This window comes from Lasioglossum baleicum, unplaced genomic scaffold, assembly GCF_051020765.1.
Source record: "Lasioglossum baleicum unplaced genomic scaffold, iyLasBale1 scaffold0021, whole genome shotgun sequence".
Taxonomy (NCBI): domain Eukaryota; kingdom Metazoa; phylum Arthropoda; class Insecta; order Hymenoptera; family Halictidae; genus Lasioglossum; species Lasioglossum baleicum.
Window position 1 is genome coordinate 662,520 of NW_027469081.1, and position 20,717 is coordinate 683,236.

At 38.6% G+C, this 20,717-nt stretch overlaps 2 protein-coding genes and 1 long non-coding RNA gene across 5 annotated transcripts; 2 read left to right on the forward strand and 1 right to left on the reverse strand.

The window, feature by feature from the left end:
• Positions 1 to 1,353: 1,353 nt before the first annotated feature.
• On the forward strand, positions 1,354 to 15,237 carry LOC143219190 (transmembrane protein 205). 2 transcript variants are annotated; one of them, XM_076445119.1, is made up of 4 exons: positions 1,354 to 1,829; positions 12,115 to 12,308; positions 12,387 to 12,550; positions 13,501 to 15,237. In XM_076445119.1, exons 1-4 carry the CDS (start codon positions 1,549 to 1,551, stop codon positions 13,786 to 13,788), a joined length of 927 nt encoding a protein of 308 aa, XP_076301234.1. In that variant the 5' UTR covers positions 1,354 to 1,548; the 3' UTR covers positions 13,789 to 15,237. The 2 variants fall into 2 exon arrangements, with proteins under 2 accessions (XP_076301234.1, XP_076301235.1); XM_076445120.1 differs by lacking the exon at positions 1,354 to 1,829 and adding an exon at positions 11,494 to 12,040.
• On the reverse strand, positions 15,053 to 18,585 carry Wap (DDB1 and CUL4 associated factor wap). Its single transcript, XM_076445118.1, has 4 exons — positions 18,100 to 18,585; positions 17,559 to 17,832; positions 16,452 to 17,004; positions 15,053 to 16,370 (listed from the first exon to the last, which is right to left on the reverse strand). The coding sequence occupies exons 2-4, from the start codon at positions 17,809 to 17,811 to the stop codon at positions 16,136 to 16,138; spliced, it is 1,041 nt and encodes a 346-aa protein (XP_076301233.1). The 5' UTR covers positions 17,812 to 17,832; positions 18,100 to 18,585; the 3' UTR covers positions 15,053 to 16,135.
• Positions 17,270 to 19,713, forward strand: LOC143219191 (uncharacterized). 2 transcript variants are annotated; one of them, XR_013011269.1, is made up of 3 exons: positions 17,270 to 17,461; positions 19,138 to 19,261; positions 19,400 to 19,713. It is a non-coding gene; the product is annotated as an uncharacterized LOC143219191 (long non-coding RNA). The 2 variants fall into 2 exon arrangements; XR_013011268.1 differs by lacking the exon at positions 17,270 to 17,461 and adding an exon at positions 18,274 to 18,886.
• Positions 19,714 to 20,717: the final 1,004 nt, after the last annotated feature.

A 20,717-nucleotide genomic window follows, 5' to 3' on the forward strand; every position in this document is an offset into this window, starting at 1 on the left:
GACAGTCTCGATCGATTTTCGAAATCGACATAGAAGCTCGACAAAAGTCTGTTACGAAATTCTGTCGATTTTACGAAATCGCTTATGGCATTTCTAACAAATATCGTTACAAGGGGAAGTTTCGAGTGGTGACTCTGAGGCGCCACTAAAAATTGCTGTTCCATTATTCGAAATATTGTTTAAATTATTATTAAACATTTAAGTATTGTACGAGGTATCCACCAAATTTAAAAAGTCATTATAAGAATGGAAATATTCCAAGTCAGAAGAAATGTTTACTTCTCGAGTTAAAATAGCTCCGAGTGCAAGTGGACACAGTGGTGAAAGATCGACGAGATAACAAGGTAAATATTAGTTATTTTTCGATGTTTTTTTATTCAAATCGATGAGTCAACATTTACATTTTAGGTTTTTCGGTTATATGTTTTGTATGGAAAAAAACAACAGTCACGAAGTTTCGGGAGAATTTATCCACACATAACAGGACAGCATAACGTGTATTTCAGGAAAACTGTGTGAAATTGACACAAGGGACGGCTTTCCACGGATCAGTGAACTGATCCTTTGTAAATTCAGTGTTGGGCAAATTTTATTTTAAATAATAAATAATTAAATAATAAATAAACATGTGATTTTAATTGCAAATAATAACTAAACTTTTTATTTCAATAAAAATTATTTAAATAATTCCAAAAATGATGTATTCATTATTTCTTATTTGCAAATAAAAGATTATTTATTATTTGGACTGAGAGATGGAAATATCAATCAAATAGTTTTTGCTCTTCTCTCTTATTTCTTGTATTTTGTATACATGTATACAATGAACACGTGGCGAAATGAATATTTACGTAAATACAACTATTTTTTTTTGTACCAATTTGCTTGGGTGTGTTGCACGTGTTGTCCATCTGTCGGAGTTAAAGTTGTCGGAGCGCGATGGTTGTAAATAATCGGCCGATTCGGAGCTGATCCGTGCGCTATGTTTTTTTCTGCTATGGCAACCTTTGCAGGTACACCGCCAGAATTGTATTGAAAATACAATTTAATTTATGATTTGCCAATACAAATAATAATTGCAAATTGTATTTGTAAATAACAAAATTAACTTTATTATTTTAAATAAATTCATTTAGACTTGCTCAAATAATAGATAATTATTTTTGCGTTTTATTTGAATATCCAAATAACAAATAACTTGTTATTTAAATTATTATTTAAATAAATTTATTTATTGCCCAACACTGTGTGAATTTAGGGTTCCCGAATGGGAAACCCTTACGACCGGCTAGACCCCGTGGATTGGCTGATCATGGATCGATGGTGGGGCGGTATAAAAGGGGATTACGTCCACGGAGCGGCGCACTGTGCGATAGTACAAGTTCGCGATCGCGTCGATCTGGTATCGCGGTTTCCAAATTCTCCCTAAAAAAAAGAAGAAACGTTCGCGAGAAGTTTTATGGTGTAATTGGCGAGATACGATTTGTTACGTTCTGAATTCGATTTCTCTCTTCTTCACGTACGGTTGCCAAAGGGAAAGAAAACACCATGTGTCTTCGTACATCGCTCGGTACGGAGCCCACGGAGCCGGTAGTGGCGCATCCTCATCATCAGAACAATAAACTGCAAAAAGCGAAAGAGAAGTATATGAAGTTGCACGACGAGCTGGTGGCCAGGGAGTTGAGCATCATCGAGGAGCAAAAGGCCCAGGCTGTTTTCATTCCGGAACTGGCCGATGACATACTGAGGGCCAGCACCATTGAATACAGCTCTCTTCTCAAGAAATTGTCAAGATATTACGAGGCGTTGCAGCAGACGAAATTTTTCAAGTAAGTATCCCTAAATATGCTGTGTCTCATTCTTTTATCCTGTCAATCGGGATACTCTTAACTTTACTTTGCGGGTAATCGTGGACTTTATTGTTCATATGCTTTATTTGTGCACTACTTGCAATATACAATTACGCACATTACTCTGATCGCGCACGCACTTTAAATCAGAATAACTTTCTTATGAATGTGGACCACACGGCTTCAATTTTTCTGCAAGGCTAGAAGAATTAGTTTAGCAAATCCGAATGAAGGCCGAAAATCATGAAAGATTGCAATGTTTACCACTTTCGATCGTTTATAATTCGTAAACCAATCAACCAATTTCAATGTAAACAAATCTTTGAAATTTTCGTTATTGGCCCAGCTAATACTGATCAAATGCATTTTTTCAATATATTTATTAGACGTCCTTTACTAAACTAATCTTTCTAGCCGTACAGATAAATTTGAAGTCGTTTGGTCTATTCATAAAAAAGTTATGTGATCGTTGTGTCAAATCTATTGTTTGGAAACTAGGTTAGAATAATTCTCGTATTTTACTGCATCGAAAGATCGCGTAACCGGTTGGGAATCGTGAATTGATCAATATTGCGAGAAAGAAAGTGGAATTCCCCTAAACGCAGAAGAGAATCTCATTTATTTTTTAAGGTGTACTCGTAAAAATGTTCGGCTCGATTGCGAAACTTTCGGCGTGGATAATAAGTCGGTGGATTGATAAGTCGACAATTAACAGTGATTAATAAATGAGCAGATAAACGAGTAGCGTACAGGTCCCGAGATAACGTTATAGTGTCGATGTTAGATGCATTCGAAAGATTTCGAGTAATCTTTGTAGATGTAACTAATGCATACAGTGGTAATGGGAGTGTTCTCCCATGTTCTTCACCTGTCGGTGGAGTTTGATTTACAACCTATCGCATATTATATAAATATTCGTAAAGTGCTTTCACACGATTAACCACGATAACTATCAAACTTGCGTATAGCACTCGTGGCCCGATAACGAATGGCTGCGAAGCTTGCAACATTTTGACTTTTCCGAGATCTGTTGGCTCGTATTGTTAATATTATAATCGATAAAAATATGAATAACAACATTATTGCTCAACTGGAACGTAGAAGTATTTTTCTTTCATGTCAATTCGCACGAAAAGCTTCCGGTGTAAAGTTCTGTAAAACACAGACGTTTGAACGGCGATAAGGTAATGAATCCGATAACGATAAAAGATATAAATGGAAAATTTGGCAAAGCATTTTCAAAATCCGAACTTACAACCTCTTTCGTGTGTAAATTACGATTCGCGGATCGTCGACAAAAATGAGTATCGGTTGTTACACATCACATTATTTATAAAAATGAACCATTGGATTTCATTTAGCGTTAATATCTTTTTCCTTTAAATATCTCGAAACAAGAAATATATGACTTTGAGCACTTTCATAATTATGGGCACATATCTCTCCATAAATTGTGTAAAATGATAAATTGTTAACGAAAAAACTGTTTGTCCGAGTTCGATCGGAAACTGGGAATTCGCGAGAAGACAATTGCAACAATATTCGCGAGTAAAAAGAACGAGGAAGACGTGAAATAAGATGTGAAAGTAATTAGAGCATGGAACGGTCTACGTGACTATGCGCCTGATTAAGAATGGCACCGAGCTCAACATGATACTAGGGTTGTCACCTTTTCCCATTACAGTATCCGGGTATAATAGGACGTGTAATGGGAGGGGTGTACGCGTTAGAGTCTACTGCAGACCGTTAGCAAAAAGTCTCTGATCTCTCTCCACGTAACATTTCGAGACTGTATCGAGTTTGAAAAGGATATTTTTTCGGAAGACTGAGCGCGCCTTTATCGGAAGAAAATAAACAGACCAATTGCAATATTATTTTCCAGCTCCTACGGTCGCAGAATTAGTATGCAATATATAGACTTTGGTCGGACGCGTGAATCATTATTGTACCCATCGTTTATTCTTGATGTTTATTGGCTCAGTGGTTCGGTCTTTGATCTATTTCTGCATCTGGAGAAGATCAATCGGTTATCAGCCTTTCGTAAGTAGTTTGCTTTAGCCGACAGGTACGTTTAGCGAAATTCGAACCGAATTCGATTTGAAATTGGGATGATATAGTTATTCTTTTTCTCAGAATGTGTAGATATGTTAATGAGAATTGGAAGTTCGGTTGGCACGAGTGTGCAGAGAATAACTTTCTATTCGAATACTTTCCATTCAGAACCTACAGGTGGATGATGTTCATAAAACAGAAATAGGATGCGAGAGAAATAGATCGCCGTCGACGGTATAAATACACGGCATTGAATTCACGTCGCTTTTTCTCTTTAAAGTGCATTCACACCCGAGTATAAATAGCCGGATATTGTATAATAATTGCGCGTCCCCCGTGATACGATGATTCCTCGGACACGTGCTCTCTCTCTCGCCAAGTTTTTCGGAATGCCACGTTCCGCGCATGCGTGCGAGAGAGACTGATGGAATGACAGACAGTCCGACACAGTCGGTCACGCATTCTCCACGCGAGCGAAACCAAACTGGCCAGGCCCCGCAACAATTACATAACAAATGCAAGTTTGATAACGACGACATCGTACGAGGGCCGAATCAAAACGCGATCGATCCTCGAGGTTCGCCCCGTGTCCTAATCTTGAGAGACACGGTCTCGATCAGCGTTTGTAATATTCGAAAAGATAGCGCGAAAGTCTCGGGTAAACGTACCTATAACTGCGGGTGTACGTTTTGCTGCGGTATTTTTTCTCAATCAGATCAAAATATCAAAATACGTGAAAATAAATGTACCCATAATTATGAAAGTGGTCCAAGTCGTACAATATTTCTTGTTTCGAGATATCGTAATGTAATGTTGAAATGACGAGCACTGTGTAACGGTACATTTTTGGAAATATCGTAAAAATAATTTAATTTAACATAATATGATGTGAAATAACTGATATAAACACATTTTTTAAATATCTTTACTTACAGTGACTCCCATTAATATTCGGACGCTCTAAAAAACGCGATAATCTTATTAATATTGGTCTATACGATTCAAGCTTTTTTCGGAAGCTAGAGCACTTAGTTCACTACAGGATGTGAAAAGAAATTCTTTCGAAAATTGTAATTGGTCGGAATTGTAAAGAAAATACTAAAAGATCCATTTTACAACTTTTTTATGTGGGCCTATATTGAAAATTTAAAAAATACCTTTTGTAGATCTGTTTCAATTAAACATATCCTGAAAATTTCGTCAAAATCGGTCGACGTTGCAATGAGCTACAAGCGTTTAAAGTTGGTAAAAATTGCAGATTTTCACGATTTTTCGGCCTATAACAGCAGTAAATCTAAGAATTCTTACATCTTTCAATGACTGTCATTTTTCCCCGCATCGACCGATTTCGATGAAACTTTCACAATGCATATAACCCACACAGATCTACAAAACATATTTTTCAAAATTTCAATATAGGCCCGCATAAAAAAGTTGTAAAATGCGACATATAGTATTTCCTCTACAATTCCGGTCAAATGCAATTTTTGAAAAAATTTCTTTTCACATCCTGTAGTAAACTAATTGCTCTAGCTTTCCAAAAAAGTTAAAATCGCATAGTCCAATATTTGAAAAGTTGCGGTGTTTTTAAGAGTGTCCGAATATTAGTATTAGTGGGAGTCGCTGTATGTTAGATTTTCAAAATTATGGGCACAAATATCGCTTGTCCTGAATAAATTTGTACAATTCAAACAAAAAAAGGACTGTTGTTCGCATGATCGTACATTCTTTACGTTGCTTTCAATCGAATAGGGGAAAGTTTACTTCTATATGTACAATATAAATAGAAAAAGAAACTTGTCTTGCCTTTCGATTAAGAAAATTAAGCCCTCAGCATTACGCACAATCAAGTGAAGGAGGAGCCCATTACTGCGGCACAGAAATCGCTAGGAATGGCCGTAATCCTGCCGTGTGAATTGCAACCAATAAATGCTTACAATAAATAAATTGCAACTAATAGATCCATAAAATGCTTGCACATATTATTATTTCACGATGAATAAAATAAATACACGATTATAAATGTACATTTGAAGCATGATACCGCAGTATAATCGGCACAGTCAGCCTAATGCCGAGCAGAAATGTGTTCGCGGGAACTCGAAACGCTAATCGACGAATGGCGCGTGTCGTATTATTTTAGGGCGAAGACGTTAAACGTACGGGACGAGGACAAGTTTGACGCGAACCAGATTTTAATGTACTGTCGCGCGCGCGCGTTTACACTCGTCATTCTATCGTCATGCTTGTGAACCATCCAGCAAAGCTGAAGCAGAAGTGTGCCCCAGTGTGCCCGCTAACAGTGCTCTCACACTGCTGAGCGCCAGCTAGCCTGCACCACTCCCGACCAGATGTTCGCCGGGGCCGGGATTACCGTCATTAAAATTCCATCGCGACTACCTGTCATTTCTGTCGAAAGTGCAGGCCTACGGGGAAAACCGGCGCCGCTTCCCATGAATAATTCTGGGACTTTTTTTCCTTCCAAATTTTCACGAGTCACCGTGAGACTTCTTTCTCTCAAATATACCTGGACGGACTCTTTTTTTGCGGTTTCGCTGCTGATCAGAAAAGCAAACCGAAAAATAAGTCGAGAATGCAAAACGACGAGAAAGTTTGCGCTCCCGTAATTTATTCCGATTGTCAGACAAATGGTCGCCGCAGTCTATTTGTTGCCGTTCCTCGGAATACACAAGCGCGTAAATATACATATAAATAAATACATAATGTATATATACATATACGCACGAGGAAAATCCTGCAACATTAACCACAGTATTTATAGGCCACACCGGTAAATATAATTAGACGATCGTCTGCCTACGTGAACGAGTTAACCCGAATATGTATCCTCGTAGTGTACGCAATGGTCCGACATCTATCTATTGTTAACCGCTAATGCGTCCAAGTATTGGAAGCAAGAATTAGGAAATGCTTTTAGGCGGTTCGTGTGCACGCTTGATAACAATAACCTTTTGAAGGTATAGAAGACGGCGTGTCGAGCTGTGCTTTCACCTCGTCCAGTTAGTTTTTATCGCGGTCTGTCATAATTAACCGGCAGTGACGCAGGACTTTCGTGTATCTTCGTCGTAACGAAGGGATCTCGCCCAAAAGACCATCGGCAAGGTTAACGAGCGAATGGAACCGTGAAAATAGCCTTGGACAGATTGGAACAATTTTTACGCTTCCGATTTGTTTGCTTTCATCCACGACTTGACGCTACCTAGATTTTAAAGGTCAATGCTTGTGTGATTTGTTTTTTGGAGTATAGTTTTCCTCGTCAGTGTCACGCTGACGAGCACAACGTCACCAACTAGCATTGTCGTCACATGGTACATTAAAGAGGAAAGCTTATTTGTATTTTATCTCACACGATGATCTTGACACACACACACACACACACTTCTTACAACTTAATAAAACCGTTAACCCCTTGCCGTAACATTGTCTTCATCCCCAAAAATGTCATAGAAGAGTAAAGAATATTTATAGTTTTTCTATGGCTGCATTTATCTTAATACTTAAATATTGATTACAAACTGTGGAACATCTGCAAAATTAAGTCGAGTGTTGAAGGATACTAAGAGTGTCCATGGAGTGTCCCGGTATATTTTAACGGTCCTCGGGTCTTTGTCACTGACTCAGGTCAGAAGTGGAAGGCCTGCAACCTTCAAATTCAAATAGGTCCTGTGTTTTTTCCGAGTGGACCCCCCCCAACAGGGGTTTTTCTTTCCCAGAAAACTTTCTCTGTAGCTCCACTTCAGTTTCGGCTTGCTAACGATACAGACGTCTTCTGACTAGTTCTTTTTCGGTCAAATAAAGAACAGATGCTTTGAATTCTTGTGCGTTATTTCTGTATTATAAATACCCATTTCCATTACAAATGAATCAAATTGTTAAAATACGGCAAGGGTTAAAACGAGAAATAAATTCGTACATGGTTCCTGTGTCTTGCAACGAATGCTAACAATTTTAATATTTCAGTCTAGAAATAAGAAATAACTATCAGAATTATATTCCGAGGAGTCGCGTTTCGTTGAAGGGGCTGGCGGGTCGAATGTGCCGAGGGAACGAACGAAAGGCTGCGAGTAGAAAGAGCGAGAGTCAATTCGTCGTAACCGGTTAACAGGGGTCAAGAAGACGAACGCGTCTCTTCCCTATCTGATCGTGTTTCGTCTCGAATCGGGGACGTACAACAAAGTAACTGATCGTTTGATTCGCGTCTAAATCAGAATGGCAATTGCCCCGGAGGTGGTGCGTGCGTGCGTGCGTGCCATCTCGCACGTCTGCCGGTCGATGCCTCTTGATAACTGGTTCATAATGCCCCATTGTGCTGTATATCTTGCAGTTTAATGCTTTGGAAGCCGAGCAGGACAGGTTCGTCGTAGGTGCAGGAACGGTTGCCGTGCCGATGTATTCACGCGTCGTATTACGAACGATCGTGTAGTGCAGGCCTGAAACCGGTGGTGTGGGTCTCTCAATGGTTTCCTTTTCACAGGTGGACCCCCTACAATGAAAGAAAAAATAGATTTATAGGGAGCTAAGCCCCCGGGTACACCGAAACGCCCCTTCCGGGAACGCGGTTTACAACTTGGATGTTTACATAAGCCGGGTCGAGTAATCGTTTCCGGCAGCGTCCTAAAGTAATCTGCCGCTTCTAACGAGAATCATGCACGTCTAGCCGGCGATTCCGGTTCTGTTTGGTTTATCCGAACGTCCGGTCCAAGATCTTGCTGCAAAACCGGGCAAATCGCGTGCAAGTCCAAGTCAAAATTTAATTTTAAACTAACTCAATTCAATGTAATCTTTACGATATTGTAAAAAATGAATCGTTGGATATAGTGCTTGTTTCAATTTTTCATAATTATGGACCCGTACAGTCGAATAAACCCTTGATGTGGACTTTTGGGATGCAGAGAAGGGTCGAAGAGTAGCGTCTGCTATGATAAACTTGAATTTTCTAGTTTCAGTATTCCATCGATTAGATTATTAGACAGCGGATTTATGCATTTGCGACAAAAATGAGTAAGTGCAATTTAAACGAGTAGAAACATTAGAAAAATTTAAAAATACTATTACATTATTTTAAAAAATTTTATTTTGCATGAAAATTCGCTGTCCACAGATTATTATGATAATGCTCGAAACGTCGCCACTCGAGTGGGAAGGTTCGAAATGAAATCGGCTAGAGAACGACGATATCGACGAAAGCAGAATTTGTGTCGAATTGGCCGCAAGACGTCGTAGAAGATACAAAAAAAGGCCTTTGTCCAAGGTCCGATCATGTTCCTAATAATTGATGTGAGATAGTCTGACGGTGGTCGCGCGCGATGATCCAGAATGATTGATGTAATAATGAAACGGCCGGGATACGATTACTTGCCTCAGACGTCCCGTGTTATCAGTGGCTGTCGTGCTGCATTTCCATTGACGGATTGTCGGTGGGAATTGCCGCGCTCCACGTGTACGCTTCCATTATTTTCCGTCGCGAGTTATTCATCATATTTTCGGCGAGGATATGTTTATTCGCGAGACAAGAAGGAGTCGCGCCGTGCGAATTGGTCTTCGGGATTTCGGAGGATTCGCCGGTCGGTAATAATTAGTAGGCGCTGCCGGAGATGTTTGCGAGAGACTCGTGATTGTCGTGGATTCTTTCCCTCGAGAAAATTGATCTGTCGTTTGACTAATTTGCCGAACTCTCCTTGCGCAAATATATGCAGCTCTCGCGAGAACACGCAAGGGCAGGACAGGACCTGCATAATCCTGTCCCGAACTTCTTGGAAATGTTCTCGATAGTGTGTGCCAGACGGTCGAGAACCTGTCGCAGGAAGAAGTTGGCTCCCCGAATATCTGCGTGCACGTGATGCACCGAGAATATCGGAGTGTTCTTCAGTCCAGCGTCTCGCTGCCTTTGAACAACTCTTTTGGGACGAAGGGTTCGCGATTTGTTCAACACGTTAACGGAGTAGACTCTCGTTTCCGCGTCTGCAAGGGTGCGAGATATGCGCCTTCTTATTTCTCGATAATGAAAGACGGAAAGATCAATCTAGGCCGCCGCGATCACCCTGAAAAGTCCTATTTTTACGTTTACGAGACGTAATTTCCATTATTCGGAAGCATAAAGCTGAAAATTATGTCTCGTAAACGTAAAAATAGGACTTTTCAGGGCGACTGCTTTTGACTACCGAGAAACCCCGACTTTGCATCATCAAGGAATGAGCAGGCGCATCCCGCACCCTTGCAATCCTAGAAACTTGTTTACGAATTTACGAAAGTATTGTATGTATGATTTGGTTAAAACAGACTAAAAATATGAAATGGAAACCAAGACGAGATTAGGTCCGCCGTCGAACGTTTCAAATGCCACGATTATTAAAAAAAGCTACTAATAGGCTTCTGGCAGCTAACGTGTGAATGGGCGTTTACACATTTTCCGTTTTGCTTCGAATTTAGGTCAAGTGTTCCGAACGACAGCGTGACGAGCTAATGCGTCTGTTCAATCTTTGCGGATTCTCTTTGCAGGTTTCCCCTCGCCTCGGTCGCACGCAATATTGTTTGTCCACGATGCACGTCTTAACCGCTAACTACGCGCCAGCATCCAATGGACCTGAGCGTGAAACATAAGATTAGAAAGTTCTCTTTGATAAGTAGACTGCGGGCAGAGATGCGCGAAGATAGTCTAGTCCTAATAATAGCATCCTCCGAATCGGCAAGATTAAAGTGCCTCTGTATCGAAGGAGATCAAAGAAACCTTCTGTTATCGTAAGCAAATCTTCGATCAAAGGCTACTCGCCGACAAACATGTTTGGATTTGCTTGTGTAAAGTCTCCTAGGATTCGTAGAATTGATGAAATTGTTTCGGTAGCATTTGCGTAACCAGAGGGAATTAATGCGACGAGCTTTCCGGCTGATAATGTTGGGGATAGACACGCGACCGTGGAACTTTCATCATCGGCGGGGAAATGATGCAACCAGTCTACCGGCTACGTGCGAATTGATTACGACGATATGGCAGGCCTACGGCAAACATCGAATGCTACCAGGCTTGCATCCTCCGTCGAGAAATATGTTTTTCTGTTCTACGGAACACGGTTCAGTAACCAGTTCGTGTCGCGGCGCCGCAGAGTTTCGTTATCTCTTGATCCATATTTTTTTGTTTTGCCATTATTCACTTCGTGTTTTGCTGAGGTGTGATCCAAAATGTCGAACCGTTATCTCGGAGGAGAAACGAGTTTGCGAATCGTCCAAGCAGATTTCTTGCACAATTTTTCGCTTCGTTAAAATAGGTCTCGGATAATAAAACAACTGAAATGATCGATATAAGAATGGTAGGGATGGTACACCTTTCTCTAGAGTAGATCAGCGGTTTCCAATCTTTATGCTATGTAATAAATTTTTAAATGTTTTCGGCGCAACGGTTCGATCGTTTATTACGAATTATAAAGCAACTTTGCTAATTGTCAAACAAAATTCGTAATAAACGATCGAACCGTTGCGCCGAAAACATTTAAAAATTTATTATCAGCAAATACGATCGATAGAAGAAACATATTTTTATGCTATGTACTACGACTCCCTGAAAAATACTTTTTTCCGCGCCTCTCTACCTTTTATATTTTCAACCCTTTGAAGACGGAGACTTTTTTTTAAATACTAAAGAATATATTGCTCCGAGAAGTAGATCTTGTATCAAAGTCTTGGGTGCTGGGAAAATGGAAGATATATACTGATATTTTATCATGGAATGCCGTCAACGTGACGACATTCGTCCGCGAAGGGTTGATAGATATAATAATGTAGACACGTAGATATTATTAATTTTTTCCCAGATTGGAAACCGCTGGAATAGAGAGAATGTAAATGAACGGTAAAGCTAACGTTCCGTTGTACAAGATTTGTTGTTTCCCATGTAAACCGAGCTATCTAAAACATCGGATCGTCTGGCGCCAGAGACGATGATGCGAGTCTGATCCGCATGCGAGTCTCGTGAGTCGAACTTAACGGAGAACCGGATCGGGTAATAATAAGATGCGGTCTCGTGAACCGTGTAAACCCATAACGAGAACATTAACGCGTACGTTCCGGCGATTTTCGATAAAATTACCGACACCATTATATGGAAGCGTTCTTCGTCGAAGAGGGTGGGGCTTCTTAGAAAGAAAAGAAAAGTTTTCTTTGAAAATTTGCATTGCAACGATGATTTGATTTGTTACAGGATTCTGTTCTACACCACGCAGCCAGCCCACGTAATCATGATCGCAGCAGTTCTATGTGTAACGTCAGCTCTGGTGCCAACGAAGGACAGGGTACAGGGTGCTGGTCATCCTTACTCGAGAACAACCACATTTATTTATCTGGCCTCGTTCGTGATGCATCTTGGTGCTCAAATCTGGATGACCTTTGTCTCAGGTAATATTTGAGTCCGTCGAGTTAAGCACAACAACAAGGAAGAACAGCGTTTCTATTGGCAATTTATTGTCGTTTCAGGTCTCTCCTTGTACTTTGCATTGCCGAGGCACACGTTCGGCGAGGTGCAGCGGATTCTGTTCCCAAGATATTTCACCATCAACGCGTGTCTCAGCCTGACTACGCTGTTGATTTTCATTAAACACCATCCGGCGCATACGTGGGACACAGAAATAGCCATACAGGTACGCGAGCATTGCTAAATTATAATCACAAAAAGATTCCTTGTTGCATTTTAATCCTTCGTGGGCGACAGCGCGAAATTTCACTCTTGAATTTCTTTCTTTCCAGTATCTATTCTTTCCCACCGACGCTTTCGAAACTATGACTGGAATTAAGACGAAAATTAAGAATAACAAAATTGCGTTAAAAATTGCGAAAATTTTTGTTGTTCGGGGACCCGAACATCATAGATCTTCGGGTATCTGCCAACCCCTAGTTACTATAGTAAGGCAACAGCATCTTGTAGTGGGTCCATTCCATGCCAAATCGATCACTTTTTGCAGGCACCATCGTCGATTTTGTTCTAAATGAAATATTAGGTTGGGGAAAAAGAAATCCATTATTTTTACGTTATCTCAAGCGGGGAAAAATGATGGATTTCTTTTTCCCCAACCTAATATGTTGTAGTCCATGTGAAATTAGGGCGGGTTTCTAATTTCACACGAACTACAACATATTTCATTTAGATCAAAATCGACGATGGTGCCTGCAAAAAGTGATCGATTTGGCATGGAATAACCCAGTGAAATCCGTGACATCGGTAATTTATTAAGGACGCGCGTACTCGACTGATATTTAAATTTAATTTTCTCGAAAACAAAGCCTCTCACGCAATTTCGTTATTCTTGATTTTCGTCTTATTTCCAGCCATAGAATCGACCTGGCCTAATTTGTACCATGAACTATGAAACACCCGGTGTTAAAGTAGGAACTTTAATACGTACACCAGACAATTTTTTCGTTTTTTTTCAAGAGCAGCTGTAAATCTAGAACAGCAATAAAATTAGTCGTGAACATAAATGACTTGTGTTGCTCCACGGAAGATGCATAAAATTAATACGAAATCGGTCACGAACTTATGCACTGGCCAGTCCGAGGAAGGGGAAGGTAATTATTATTTATTTTGTTGTAGGTGGGCGCAATGTCCGGTGCATTTTTCCTGGAGCTGCTAATTAGACTCTATCTGACTCCGCCTCTGTTACAATTGATAGTTCAAAAGAACGTATTGGAGCGTGCTGCTGGAGTCGGCAACGAGATCGGACGCCACAATCCCGGCCCGTTGAAACACTGCCCACACTACTTGAAAATTCACAAAGCTTTCCGACGCGTTCACGTCTACATTGCCATGGGGAACATGCTGACTATGGGATGCACGGTGTTGCATCTCCATTATATAGCTAGCAAAATATGTGTTCTTTAATATAATTATATCCGAATCAGATCTTCCTCGAGCACGTGTATATGCCGAGAATTGTGAGAGTAGCCTGTTCTACTTTTTCACCAATGTCTCGTGAAAATCTTTGGACGCCAGGACTTTTCAATTAAAGTATCTGACGAGGAGACCTTTCGAACGGAAAACGATAAGTGAGAAAATTGTGTATAGTGAGATATGCGCTTCTAAACTTTTCCTAATTTTCTTACGATCGCTACAAAAAAAAGATCCATCTTGTGACGGGACCCTGCGACATGAGCGTTCGATGTAATTTAGCCAAGTATCGTACGGAATCGGAATTATTAACGTTGGAACGAGGAGCACGACTCAAATCTATTCTTAACGCGATGCATTAATTATAATAAAAATTCCGCTTTGTGAGTAAAACTGTGGATACGTGTGAGATTTGGCCGTGCAAAATATTTTAATGTTAACCCCTTCCCCTACAATATCGTGTCTAACTCGTGATGAAGATTCTGAACAGAATATGTATGCTACTAATTTCCTTTAAACCGAAATAAAATTTTATAAGCATATAAGCATACAATAGACATAAATTTTCTCCTTTTTGTTGGGAAAGCATATGAACTAGAAAAAAGTTCTAAACACTGAAACCGTAAAATAAATCGTAAGGCAAGGGGTTAATCATGCTTTTCTTTGTTTAGAGACATGCATTCTGCGTGTTCGTGGATAGCGCACGTACAGAAATCAGTAGATGCGGTTTAGAATAGAAATCTGCAGAAAAGAATCATTGTCAAAAGAATCTGATGTAGGAAAATGTATATATTTTGATAAATTCGAACATTCGAAGAAGTAAGAATGCGAATTCGTTGACTATACTGTTAGGTAGTAAAGAGCTTGCTCTGTATCAGAGTTAATAATATTTATTAAAGTAGCAGTAGTATATAATACTAATCTTACAGCTGTCGGGATTCGTCAGATGTTTGATTGAAAAGAAGATATTACTGCAAGAATTTAATTTAATTGATTGACTAATATTCTGACTCGTATACTCGCATTTCATTATTGTAAATAATGCATCTCGCCCATATTACGTTAACTGTAAATTATGATTATATACGTGTCTGACAACAATATGAAATTTGTTTATTATTTTTGTTCTTTAAATGTTGAAAGTGTGTCGATTGTAATCCTATCATATACATACATATATGTTGGCTATGGAAAGTATGATTTTTATGAAAGCATGGATTATTGGTACATTGAATTGTCTTAGCGTTAATTCAAATAATTTATGTATAAAAAAACTACCTTTAATTACAAGTTCATGATACAATCTTACGTCTTAAGATTCATTGAAAACTTCGTAAGTATGTAATCATATTATCACATAAGTTGGTTTCCTCGCTAATTCTAGTATCACCAATACTACCGCTATAACTTTTGTCATTGCAATAAAAGAAATATTGAAAGTTACTCTCCCCCCTCTTACTAAATCATGAGTACACACACACACTTTTGCTACGATATAATTATCGTTTAATACAAATATATTGATTGAACTCGGAGAGTATGTAGAAAGCTATTGTTATATTCTATGATTTTCTACAAAATCAAGTAAATATGGAAGTATAAACATATATACAATCTTATTACGATCGGTACATTTCATTTCGTTTTATCCCATGAAGAAGACAAATAAAGACAATTTTGTAATAAATCAGTCTGATTTGTGTTTTTCTTCAATTGCGAAATGAAATATCTCGATCACGTTCACTTTATATTATGATAATATACATGTGATTCGTCAGTCTCTATATATCGCGTCTCCAGAACACATCCATAGATGACCGAAGACATACATAATTCTTCTCTTATACAAACATTACGCTACTGTTTCAATTATCATTCGATGAGCTTTTACTTTGTGTGTTTGCTACCGTTATTTCACTTGATCACGCGTACATTTGCTTGATACTCCTGAGAATCTTAAATACATACATAAATACCAGTGGCACAATGATAACACATTGCATTATCGTTAAGTCAACATGTACATATACTCGATATTTTTAGATCGGTCCAGCCATACTCGATCCGACCATTTCAATTCATAAACCTAGTTGAACTGTATCGAATTGTTTTATCATTTTCTTTTGTATGTAATTCTTTCAATATCAATTTTTCTATACTTTTAAAAAATAACTAGTATTTGTACATGCCTATTTTACAGGTACAAACAGAAATGAAAAATGCATGGTGAATCGACAAGACCATACAGAATATACAAATGAAACGATCTAACGAATTCGAAGACAATTCGTCGAGAACATGGTTTTATAGGGAAATGCGAACCTATCGGAAGATACTTTCTTTACACTCTGAGGATCTCCGCAGCTTTGTTGTAACAAATTGCAATCCAATCGGGTTGCGTTGCGCCCCACTGAATTTGATTCACCTCTCCCTCAGCAGCGGTGTAAGCTAGGATAGGATCTTCGATGGCTCTCGGCATTTGCTGTATGTCCCAAATTAACGCTTGATGATCGTCACCAGCTGTGCAAATGTGGCAAGATGAATGCGGTGCCCAGGCTATACCATTAACACTTGCTCTGAAAAAACAAAATAAAGAATGAACGATATATAGAACGTAGAACTAATATGAAATTAAGAGAACAATATATCTTTTGTACCTATGGTTATTTAATCTGGCAACTGGTGTACATGGAACACGAACGTCTAAGATGATCACTTCACGGGCATCCATAGCTACCGTTGCAAGATAATTTGGATCCTGCTTGTTCCATGCGAGCCTCAACAGCGGTGTGTGCTGAGGGTCCTCGTAAATGATTGTCGAGTGCTCTAAATGTCTCAAATCGAACATCCTCACAGAACCATCAGCTCCGACAGATGCAAACATGTCCCTACCACCTCCAGCCCGACTGAATGCTATATCGTATACTTCTTTGTCGTGGGCGATCAATTGTGTTTTAACGTGTCCTGTGACCATATTTACTCTGCCTAACACTTGTCCCGTCTCTAGACCCCAGATGGTACATGTTGTGTCTATGCTAGCTGTACCAATCAAATTTGGATCCACTTCGTTCCAATCGAAGGAAGTAAGCGGTGCACAGAAGTCTGAGTTTTTATTGTTGTTTAAAACGCATTCCAACCGAGTCTCTGGTTCTGCTGCTCTCCAGACTCTTAAGTAATCGCCGGATGTAGCTAGGAGATCGGGCAGCAATCCTGAACATAATAAAATTACAAATTTAATATAAATACTTCTTTGGCGATACGACTACAGAGGCAGAGACCAAAGCTAGATCGCAAGATTCAGATTTGGGAACAAAGAGCAGGGAAGCAAGTACTGGAAGGAAGAAAGAGATAGTATGCAGATAGTTTGCCTGCCGCAGCCAAGAAGCTTCCTCCACCAATGTCTCTTTCGTGCAGCATGCACCTTCGGAAGCAAAGGCACGAGGCATGCTGCGCAAAAGAGAGGTTGGCGGGAGAAGCAGACAACTCAGGGGCCCCTACAGTGCCCACCACTAAGCTAGAGAGACGTTGGGTCACATGCTCCAAGAATATAAGGAGCTGAGAAGAGAAAACTCAGCGATAAGAGGGGTACTGAAGGGAGAAGGAGGAGGAGCAGAGTGGATGCGTCTGATTCTAGAAAAAAAGGAGAATCCCAAGTGGAAGGAAGAAGGTAAAGCAAAACCATAATCTTAAGTTAACAGCCCCAGAAACACTTAAAGGCAAAATATAAACCTATTTACTACTATATATGCTTCTTTGAATTATACCTTTACTGTCCGGTATCCACATAACTTTTGTTGTTGGATAAGGATGATCAAAAGTACTTTTCGCACTGAATTCTGACGTCTCTTCGTCCAGAGAAACTATTTGTACTTTATTATTATACTCTTCTACGAAACTACCGAGGGCCAAACGAAATCTCTTATCAGGTCGAACAGACCAATTCATACTGTACAGAGGCCATGGTGCCTCGTATTTATAAATTTCTTTCCTTTTTGGAGGCACACTGTGCAAAGCCATTATTGCCTTTTGTTTTTCCCGCTACAAATAATGTATGGTAGATATATGTTACATCCCAGACCCGGTAATATTACAAGTACAATAAAATTCTAACTAAGAAAATCGAACGTTTGTATGTACATATATTATAACATAATAATTGGAATAATTGTAAAATAAATATTAGCGAAATTTTTTTCACGAAGTTATTGCTTGCCGCAAAACTGTGATAATACAATTTGTTTAACGAATACCACGACTTGTTCATGTATAAATAAACAGAGAAAGTCAGTACTTGATGACACTAACCTCAGAATTCGATGAGTTCGATATAATACATAGAATCGCTCCGAGTACAATTTACTCAAGAATACCAGACGTTTACTCCATGTTAATCTTGTATTTATGAACAGAACTTTGTATTTCTGAATACTGAATGAAAAAAGAGAATAGGCACGTTACAAAGTTTCATAAAGGTATACAATTAACCACATCTCCCACGATAACATAAAATGGCGCTCTTTTAAATTTGACATTTTGCCACACAATCTATTGCTTCGCGATGAACATAATTCATTTATAATTGAAGGTTATTATACATATCAGTAAACTAAATATTGTCCACATTATATTATACAATAATAATTATAATATATATTTCGTAGCCACACACATTCTTGTATAAGTTGAAATGAACAGACTCCCTACTTTGTGAAAATTATTTAATAAATCGCAAATTTATTTATTCGAACGTAAAATACAGTTGCCAAATTTGAGAATAAGGACATCGCTATATTCAGAGAGGAATCGCTGTATTCATCACTGATAATATATATCAGTGGCTCGCCATGTTTGTATGTAAGTACCATATGGTAATGTAATAAACGTCGCACGCAGTTTACCGAGCGGTGCTGCTAGGTGGCACCACGAGCACGGGCATTTCTATCTATCAGATTTCCTCTCTGTATCTATCGAACACGCATTTTGAACCACTGACACTAACCGCTTAGAATTGTGAAGCGTAGATTTTTAGCATTTTCTCGCCAAAATCTACAGGATTACATACGAAAGAAGCAACAATTTCTGGTTTCCGGAGGTAAAGTTTAACCTTATTTAATATTCATTGATTTAAATTTATTCTCGAATCGTGTTGCCTTCTCGCGACGATTTACTCTTGTGTCGTGACGACCAATCCTAATTAAATTTGTTTTGTTGTGAAGTCGAGTTTATTTAATTTTGATTCACATATTACTTTTGATTCTCTATTCAAATTGAATTGTTTATTTACTATTAATCCTGATTTAGTTTCCGACTGTTTGTCAATTGAATTTGTTCTTTCTGTTACAGATTCCGCGGGAAAAGAATCATCGTTTGACAGAGCACCTTATTGGTAGCGAGATCGATGCTTTCGAGAATCGAATCGTGACGTAGCATCATGGCGGACTTTCTTGAAGCGGGAGAAGACGCGAGCGTGAGTACAAATTAAATTTCAAATTATACTATGTTTTTGAACATCTTTATTCATATCATTAATGAACAATCAATAAATATTCCACTTTAATTATCTAATTCTTATTGAGATTAAATGAATTTATTCTTTCTGTTACAGAGCCCTGAGGATATAAAATATTTTGAGGCAGCCTACATGGATGACTGCCTACCTTCACGACCAAAGACGACATCGATAGCTGAGACCGAGAGCAACATGTCGTGCTCAAGTACCAAGCATACAATTTGCGATAACATACATATACTCCGAAATCACAGACAACATCTTTGCACGTCTCAAAACAACCTGCAGTAGAAATTAATGGAAAGAGTCAGGAATGTATTTGTTAAGGACAACATTAGAATGTTCAAGTAATTTAATTTCTCTGTAGTCGTTAAGGAACTTCCTTTATTTTCACATAGTACATAATTTTCCCACTCTACTATCATGTACAATCAACCGATAGAAGTTATTGTCACAATGTTAAAGTAGTCGGACGTTTTCCTCGTGTTGCTCTCTTGAAATGTATACAAATTTTTGCTACCAGTACACAATTCATTCAATAACAATTATAAAATATATCGATTTTGACACTCATAATACACAGCATACCCTTCGGTAAAGATTACCCGGGAAAAGGTCTATTATTATACATTTACAACAAAATATATTACTTTCTTTCTTCTAATATACACAGTATACACATACATATATACATGTGCATACACATCACAGACACATACACATATATATACATATACACATTCACGTACTCGTATACATATGTATGTATGTACATATAGATATTCATATACATCTACGTACGCATATAAATGCACATATATATGCCTAAACATATACAGTATGTTTTCATTTAAGTGTATCAAATAGTGAACCATTCAAAATTTTATTTATCATAAATAATTATAAGAAAAACATAGGCCGATTTAGCAGATCAATGCGTCAGTAAAATGTTACACTTGGCCTAGTTTTTTTGCATTGTTTTCGTAAATTTACAGTGGCGGACAAAAGTTTAAGACCGCTCTAAAGAACACGATAACTTTTTTAATATTGTACTATACGATTTGAACTTTTATGGGAAACCAGTGCAATTAGTTTTTACTAAAGGATATGAAAAGAAATTTTTTCAAAAATTGCAATTGATCGGAATTGTTGTAAAAATATTAAAAGTTGAACTTTTAACTTTTTTATGTGGGCCTATATTGAAAATGACAAAAATAATTTTTGTAGACCTGTGTCAATTAAACATATTCTGAAAATTTCGTCAAAATCGGTCAACGTTGCAATGAGCTACAAACATTTAAAGATGGTAAAAATTGCAGATTTTCGCGCGATGTTCGGCAATAATTCGTGAAAATCTGCAATTTTTACTATCTTTAAACATTTGTAGCTCATTGCCGACATGTAGGTCCTGTCG

What these genes read in the sequence shown, in the direction of transcription:
- LOC143219190 (XM_076445119.1), top strand. Translation starts at nt 1,549, where the DNA reads ATGTGTCTTCGTACATCGCTCGGTACGGAGCCCACGGAGCCGGTAGTG. An exon ending in CTGGATGACCTTTGTCTCAG is followed by an intron (nt 12,309 to 12,386) that starts GTAATATTTGAG and finishes TTGTCGTTTCAG; the next exon opens with GTCTCTCCTTGTACTTTGCA. An exon ending in ACACAGAAATAGCCATACAG is followed by an intron (nt 12,551 to 13,500) that starts GTACGCGAGCAT and finishes ATTTTGTTGTAG; the next exon opens with GTGGGCGCAATGTCCGGTGC.
- Wap (XM_076445118.1), bottom strand. Translation starts at nt 17,811, where the DNA reads ATGGCTTTGCACAGTGTGCCTCCAAAAAGGAAAGAAATTTATAAATAC. An exon ending in GTGGATACCGGACAGTAAAG is followed by an intron (nt 17,005 to 17,558) that starts GTATAATTCAAA and finishes TATTATGTTCAG; the next exon opens with GATTGCTGCCCGATCTCCTA. An exon ending in GCCAGATTAAATAACCATAG is followed by an intron (nt 16,371 to 16,451) that starts GTACAAAAGATA and finishes TTGTTTTTTCAG; the next exon opens with AGCAAGTGTTAATGGTATAG.